Source organism: Epinephelus fuscoguttatus, linkage group LG17 (genome assembly GCF_011397635.1).
Source record: "Epinephelus fuscoguttatus linkage group LG17, E.fuscoguttatus.final_Chr_v1".
Lineage (NCBI taxonomy): Eukaryota > Metazoa > Chordata > Actinopteri > Perciformes > Serranidae > Epinephelus > Epinephelus fuscoguttatus.
In genome coordinates, this window is record NC_064768.1 from 1,741,737 (window position 1) to 1,749,576 (window position 7,840).

Consider the following 7,840-nt stretch of genomic DNA (forward strand, 5'->3'; position numbering starts at 1 on the left):
CTTTCTCAAGGATCTTTGACATAAAGGGAAGATTAGATATTGGTCTATAGTTGGCTAACACCTCTGGATCCAGGGTGGGCTTTTTTAGTAGAGGTTTAATTACAGCTACCTTAAAAGACTGTGGTACATAGCCTGTTAATAAGGATATATTGATCATATCTAATATATGAGTGTTAACTAAAGGAAAGACCTCCTTGAGTAGCCTAGTTGGGATGGGGTCTAAGAGACACGTTGATGATTTAGATGAAGAAATCAATGCGGTCAGTTCTTGAAGAGAAATTGGGGAGAAGTAATCTAAATATATATTAGGTCTTACAGCTGTGTTTGAGGTTAGATAGGTACTATCTGAGGACAGGAGGTCATGAACTTTGCCTCTAATAGAATTTTGTCATTAAAAAAGCTCATAAAATCATTACTGCTAAGGGCTAAAGGAATACAAGGCTCAATAAAGCTTTGACTCTCAGTCAGCCTGGCTACAGTGCTGAAAAGAAACCTGGGGTTGTTCTTATTGTCTTCTATTAATGCTGAGTAATAGTTTGCTCTGGCATTGCGGAGGCCCCTCTTCTAAGTTTTGAGACTGTCTGTCCAGATTAAACGAGATTCTTCCAGTTTGGTTAATCGCCAATTCCTTTCAAATTTTCGCGATATTTGTTTTAACTTACGGGTTTGAGAGTTATACCAAGGAGCGAACTTTCTTTGCTTTTTTAACTTCTTTTTAAGAGGAGCTACAGAGTCAACGAGCCTACAGCGCTATCGACAAAATGATCAAAGTCGGTACAGGAAACCTCTGTTACTGAGGGACTTGGTATTGAATTTAATGACGGAGTAATCTTTTCCTTAAATTTTGCGACAGCACTATCTGATAAACATCTAGTATAGTAACTGTTGTTGAGTGGCGTGTAATCGAGTAAAAAGAAATCAAAAGTAATCAGATAATGATCCGATAGCGAGGGATTCTGTGGAAAGACTTTTAGATTATCAATTTCAATTCCATTCGTCAGAACTAGATCGAGGGTATGGTTAAAACAGTGAGTGGGTTCATGTACACCCTGACTGAAGCCAATGGAGTCTAATAATGAGATAAACGCGGTAGCCAGGGAGTCATTATCAGCGTCGACATGAATGTTAAAATCGCCTACAATAATAACTTTATCTGATTTAAGAACTAAACTGGATAAAAACTCTGAGAATTCAGATACAAATTCAGAATACGGGCCAGGAGCACGGTACACTATAACAAATAAAAGTGGCTGCGAGGTTTTCCAGGTCGGATGTAAAAGACTAAGAGCGAGGCTTTCAAATGAATTATAATCTAGTTTAGTTTTAGGGCTGATTAACAGACTAGAGTTAAAAATGGCTGCAACTCCCCCTCCTCGGCCGCTGCCTCAAGGAATGTGGGTGTTATTATGACTGGGAGGAGTGGACTCATTTAGACTGACATATTCATCTTGACACAGCCAGGTTTCAGTGAGACTGAGTAAATCAATATGATTATCTGATATTAATTCGTTTACTAACACTGCTTTAGACGATAGAGACCTGATATTTAACAGTCCGCATTTAATTCTCCTGTTTTGTCTTTCTGTCACAGAAGAGGTTTTAATTTTTATGAGGCTGTTATGCACAACTCCTCTTTGTTTAATTTTAGATTTCAATAATTTAGGTGGTCGGGGGACAGACACCGTTTGTATAAAACTATGAAAACTATGGCTGGGTAACTGAACTAGAAGCTCAGAGAAGTGTGTAGGACTGCATCTCCGAGTCCTGGTCTCAACTCTGGGTTGTCAGCGATTTAAATTACTAATAAAGTTTGCCAGGTTCCTAGAAATGAGAGCAGCTCCATCCAAAGTGGGATGAATGCCGTCTCTCCTAATAAGACCAGGTTTTCCCCAGAAAGTTTGCCAATTATTAACGAAACCCACATCGTTTGCTGGACACCACCTGGACAGCCAGCGATTAAATGATGACATGCGGCTAAACATGTCATCAGTGGTCAGATTTGGGAGGGGTCCAGAGAAAACTACGGAGTCCGACATCGTTTTTGCATATTCACACACCGAGGCAATATTAATTTTAGTGACCTCCGATTGGCGTAACCGGGTGTCATTGCCGCCGACGTGAATAACAATCTTACTGAATCTACGTTTAGCTTTAGCCAGCAGTTTTAAATTAGATTCAAAGTCGCCTGCTCTGGCCCCAGGGATACATTTGACTATGGTCGCTGGTGTTGCTAACTTCACGTTTCTCAGAATAGAGCTGCCAATAACCAGAGTTTTATCCTCAGCGGGTGTGTCGCTGAGTGGGGAAAAGCGGTTGGAAACGTGAACAGGCTGATGGTGAGCCGTTGGCTTCGGCTTGAGCTGTGCTTCTGGCGAATCAGAACCCAACCTCCCGGCTGAACGGGAGTTACCGGAGGACAGTTAGCAGAGGCTAAGGCTATGCTATGTGGCTCCGCACCGGCTACAGGGGGCTGGCTAACTACCACAGCTACTGAATGGTTTTCCATGGTGCGGAGCCGCGCTTCTAATTCACTAAGCCTCGCCTCCAACGCAGCAAATACGCTACACTTGTTACAATTACCACTGTCGCTAAAGGAGGCAGAGGCATAACTGAACATTTGGCACACTGAGCAAGAAAGAGCAGAGGGAGAAGCCATCGCTAACTGTAAAGCTAATGTAGCTACCAAGGCTAGTAACGTGCAAACAACAGCTAAGAGATTAGCGAGAAAGTCGTAGAAAGGAGAGCTATAAGTGCTTAAACAGAACTAGTGTGGGTTTAGACTTGAAATAAACGTTAAAGCAACTGAAGTGAGAAAACAGGCTACTAGAATTCACCAGAGCAGCACAGAGACGCTGTCACAGAAACACCGGAAATGACACAACTCGCTTACCGCAATACGTCAGCACGTCAGGTATAGTTATAGTTATGATATAGTTATGGCTTTGATCAACACTGTGTGCGTGTGTGTGCGCTCGCTCACGCATGTGCACAACCACACACAGGTACGCACACACAGTACCAGAGGGTTAAATTAATCGTCAGCTATTTTGATAAATTGCTAACTTCACGTTTCTCAGAATAGAGCTGCCAGTAACCAGAGTTTTATCCTCAGCGGGTGTGTCGCTGGTTCTAATTGGTTCTAATTGGTTTAACAACTAATAGGAGGGGTGTGACGATACACTCAGCTCACGAGACGAGATGAGACACGATATTGGGTTCACAGGAACGAGATGAGATTTTAAGAAAGCTGCAATGACAAAATATATGACTGGACCAACAGACTTTTATTTAATCGAGTTGCACATGCATTTTGAAATGTTTTATTATAACTCTTTACATGCATGATGTAAGCATGAGCTTTTAATAAACTTCTTCTTCCACAAATTGAAACTAAAACTAAAATTTATAAAAGTTAAAATAAAATAAATAAAATTAAATATTTATTTCTTTTTTTTTCAGGTGCAAACAATATTATGTGCAAAACCAAATCAAAGTTCTACTCTGTCAATACAGAGTGCAAATAGTGTAAACAGAGCCTGACCAAGTATGTCATTAACAACATGCTGCAACTACACAGCCATGTTCTTTTAACTGTTAATAAACTTCTTCCACAAATTGAAACTTGAACTAAAATTTATAAAAGTTAAAATAAAACAATAATAAAAAATAATAAAATTAAATATTTCCTCCTTTTTTTAAGTGCAAACAATACTATGTGCAAAACCAAATCAAAGTTCTACTCTGTCAATACAGAGTGCAATTTGTGCAAACAGAGCCTGACCAAGTATGTCACTGACAACTTGCTGCAACTACACAGCCATGTTCTTTTTTAAGAATATTAGCATGTCCACATTGTCTGGCAGCAGTTGAGATCTTTGCGCATTAACTATGTCTCCTGCTGTTGAAAAGATGTGCTCACTTGGAACGGAGGTAGCAGGGACAGAAAGTCACGCTTTGGCAAGGTGAGACAGCAAAGGATATTGGGAGCAGTGTTCTTGCCACCACTTCAGAGCGCAGCCACTGAGAGGGATAGAGGCCTCTTTTCTGTAGTTTTCAACTTCCTTCTCAGCCTGTTTTGAACTGTTGGACTCCTCTGGCTCAGTAGAGAAAGAGTTCCCTAACAGGTCCTCAAGTGCTGTCTTTTTGGGAGCAGGTTCTGTCACTTCGGGCTCATCATCTCTCACAGCCTCCTCTCTACCGTGTGTGGGACAGTGAGCTCCACCTGCTGCCCCTTCTTCCCTCTCCTCAGCTCTGGTCTTTAAACAGAAGAAACACTGGTGTTAAATTTGATAAGCAGCTAAGAGCCCTCCACACACACACACACACACACACACACACACACACAGTGATGCTCTCATGTTTCTAACACACACACTTCATCAATCTCTTAAAAATGTTTAGTTGACAAACATACACAATACAATTTAAAGTGATATACTGTATATACCTGTTTTTGCAACAACTGTTCTGCCTTGTTCTGTACCCTCAGGAAGATGGCCTCACACTGGTCATGGTCTAGCTGAGATAGAGTCCGGAACCTTGGGTCCAGTACCATGCACTCCAGCAGATAGTTGAAGGTATCCCCACTGTATCTGTTTGCAATATTCGAGAGGATTGCAGTCTTTGTGTTGGCCACGGTGGTGGAATTTCCATCATTTGGTGTCATGTTCTGTTCAATCATGCTATTCAGCGGCACAATGACAGACACTGTGGGACTCTTCTCCTCACACAACACTGTGGTGGCTGTCTTCAAAGGATGCAGCAGCTTCACAAAGTCTTCAGCATCTCTGATATCGCAGCTGTCAAGTGTATCAATGCTTTGGGCGTTTTGTCTTATCTCTGGGCTGGTGAGAGCTGCTGCTATGGCAGCTTGCTGCTCGAGGTAACAAGCCAGCATATCCAACGTGCTGTTCCATCGCGCTGTAATGTCCATGATTAACTTGTGTGATGGCAATTGTAGCTGTTTCTGCTTGGACATTAACACCGTGGTAGCCGTTGAACTCTGATGAAAAAAAGCAGCCACACATCTCACCCGCCCGAGCAAACGAGCGACGCAGGGAACACCGAGGCCAGCTTGGGTTGCAAGATTTATAGTGTGCGCAAAACACTTAATGTGCGGCTTCAATCCCGCCTCACGCACGGTCACGTCCATATTACATGCATTGTCAGTAACAATGCACGTAATATGGACGTGCATTGTCAGTAACAATAGCGATGCTGTGGTTGGGTTTTTTAAGCTCCCAGTCAGTAACAGCTGTCTGTAAAACCTCAGCTATGTTTGCCCCTGTGTGGGACTCGAAAAGTGGGCGAGTCTGTAGTACAACACTTTCCATTTTCCAGTCATTGTTGATTGTGTGGGCTGTAATTATGATGTAGCTTTGCGTACCTCTCGATGTCCAACCGTCTGTTGTTATGGCGATGCTTTCTACGTCTTTCAGGATCTGTACAACCTTGCTCTTGGACTCTCCATAGAGGTTCGGGATCACTGTGCGGGTAAAATGTGTGCGTGATGGGATGGTGTACTTCGGTTCCAGTGTGTGGATGAGTCGCCGAAATCCTTGATTTTCTACCACAGAAAATGGCCTCATATCTGCTGCGATGAAAACACCTATGTCTCTTGTTATTGTTGTGGCTCTGGTGCTTGACTGTGGAAGTTGAGGTCCGAATGTGTTTGTCGGCGTTGTCTGGCCTGTTAGTGTTTTCTTCACAGGTGCAGTTGTTGATTTGAGTACCGAGCTGTGGTGGTGCTGTATATGTCTCTGCATCGTGCTTGCATATTGTCTGTGTCTTATCAGTCACTCCACTGCCATTTATCATTTCCGCCGGGTACCCAAAATGCTGCCAAACAAACGATTTGAAAGTGGCGAGGGCATCTTCAATGGTAATACCAGTATTTTCCGACCTCATTCTGGCTGATTCCACTCTGCTTCCTTCTCCTCCTCTTCTTCTTTTCCTTCTCCTTCTTTAGGTTCTGGCAGGCTAGACGTAGCAAAGGCGCATTACTGCCCCCACAGGTCACAAATAGAAGTTTGGATACCTCACAAATCTCGCGAGACAGATTTTTAATGCGACGAGAAATATCATCGAGTTTAATCTCGCGAGATCTCGTGGCACGAGATCTCGTCACACCCCTAGTTAAAATGCTATCCACTGACCATTTATGGAAAGACATTAATGATCTTTGAGTCAAAATTATGCAGGTTACATTATACAATGTGGAAAAATGGATGGCTTTAAAATAACTGTTGCATCAGTAGGTGGGTTTACATGGAGCCAAATAATCTGATTACAATCAGGTCAATCAGAATAAACAAGCCCAGAGAGGTGGAATAAACATTTTCTTAAATGGAAAGAAATGAAAATTGTGTCATGTAAACAGTGAAACTAAATGTTGTCTGGTTCTGTTCTTTCTGCTCCATGTTGACGTAAATGCATAGTGATGTTTCTTCACTTGCAAATGCTTGAATCAAAGAGTCAAAACAATGAACCACTACTGTGTTACTTAGACCATAGATCTCCAACTTTTTCAGTCGCGGGATGTTTTGATTTCTGAGTTCTTAATGGGCCTGAAAATTAAAATTCGACCGGACCCATGGGTGTTGAAGCCTGGACTCTGTGCGTCTCATTAGCATTAAGTCTTGGCCCGAACACGGCCAAAAAAAGAGCAAAAATGACCCAAGTCATTTCTATATAGTTTCGGCCCAAACCAGCGTCCCAAAAGAGGAAAAAGGCTCCATGAAAACCCACCTATTATTTCATAACAGCTAATGTTCTCTGTGTACTCTTCAGATTAAAGCTCAGCAACTGCAAGTTCACCGCGGTCAACAAGTAGTTCAAGTATGGATATCACACCTCGTTGACTGTCTGACAACAGCTGGCATTTTAAATTTCAAATTCCTTGGCAGAAAATTCCATCTGAGATCATCAGAAAGCTGGAAACAAGAAAGCGGCCAACAAAAAGTGAGAGACTTGAAATCATACGGCTCACTGTCAGTGAAATCTTAACCGTGTGCCCAACACCTGGGAAGAAACACATCAGTGAGATAGCAAGGAAGATGACAAAGGCCTACCCTGTGGCATTTACTGATGTCATTGAAGGTGAAGTTGTAGGCAGTGGGTATGACTCACTCACCAAACAGATGGTCAGCAGAGTGGACAACCTGAAGAGAGGAAACACTTCACTTTTCTTAAAGAGACAAGTTATTAGCAGCAGTGAAGGAGAGGATACCCCACCTCAGAAAAGAAGACTAGACACTTACGGGTGTATAAACTGGCAACCAACACGGCTACCACCTGATGAAACCCCTGAATCCCAGAAACACACACAAGAAGAGTTAAAAAAATGTGGAGAGAAAGATGCTGTGACAGCAAAGCCATTGAGAAAATGATGAAAGCCACTTTCTTCACTCAGAGAAAAGACATTATCAGTGGGACTGAGACTTCTGACTTGACAAAGGAATGGCCATATCTGTTTGAGACAACTGGCATGAAGACTCATTTTAAAGAGCTTACAGGCGTGGACATGGAAGACAAAAACATAGCAAATAAATGTGCCAGAGTTATTTCATTTCTTAAATCTAGTGACAAGACAGGGAAGATGGAGACCATCTTCAGGGAAATGGAAACATCAAGCAAAAATGTTGTAGATGTGAATGTTGCAGCGTTTCTTCCACTGCTCCTCAAGTACTTCAATGAAGAAGAAGAACAGATGTTCTACAAAGTGGATCAAACAACCTTGCCCTCTGAAGTGGACTGTGCTGAACTTCCAAGTACACCATGTGTTGTTGTGTGTGGTATGAATATTTGTCTTTCTCTATTCTATTTACATTTAAGATACTGT

General features: G+C 42.2%; 1 protein-coding gene and 1 pseudogene across 1 annotated transcript; both read right to left on the reverse strand.

Moving 5' to 3' along the window:
- Positions 1-411: 411 nt before the first annotated feature.
- LOC125905170 (uncharacterized) lies at positions 412-1,755 on the reverse strand (annotated as a pseudogene).
- Positions 1,756-2,977: 1,222 nt separating this feature from the next.
- Positions 2,978-5,938, reverse strand: LOC125904285 (zinc finger BED domain-containing protein 4-like). The gene is made up of 2 exons (XM_049601617.1): positions 4,448-5,938; positions 2,978-4,256 (listed from the first exon to the last, which is right to left on the reverse strand). Exons 1-2 carry the CDS (start codon positions 5,195-5,197, stop codon positions 3,948-3,950), a joined length of 1,059 nt encoding a protein of 352 aa, XP_049457574.1. The 5' UTR covers positions 5,198-5,938; the 3' UTR covers positions 2,978-3,947.
- Between the last annotated feature and the right edge of the window lie 1,902 nt (positions 5,939-7,840).

What these genes read in the sequence shown, in the direction of transcription:
- LOC125904285 (XM_049601617.1), bottom strand. Translation starts at nt 5,197, where the DNA reads ATGCACGTCCATATTACGTGCATTGTTACTGACAATGCATGTAATATG. An exon ending in AACAGTTGTTGCAAAAACAG is followed by an intron (nt 4,257 to 4,447) that starts GTATATACAGTA and finishes TTCTGTTTAAAG; the next exon opens with ACCAGAGCTGAGGAGAGGGA.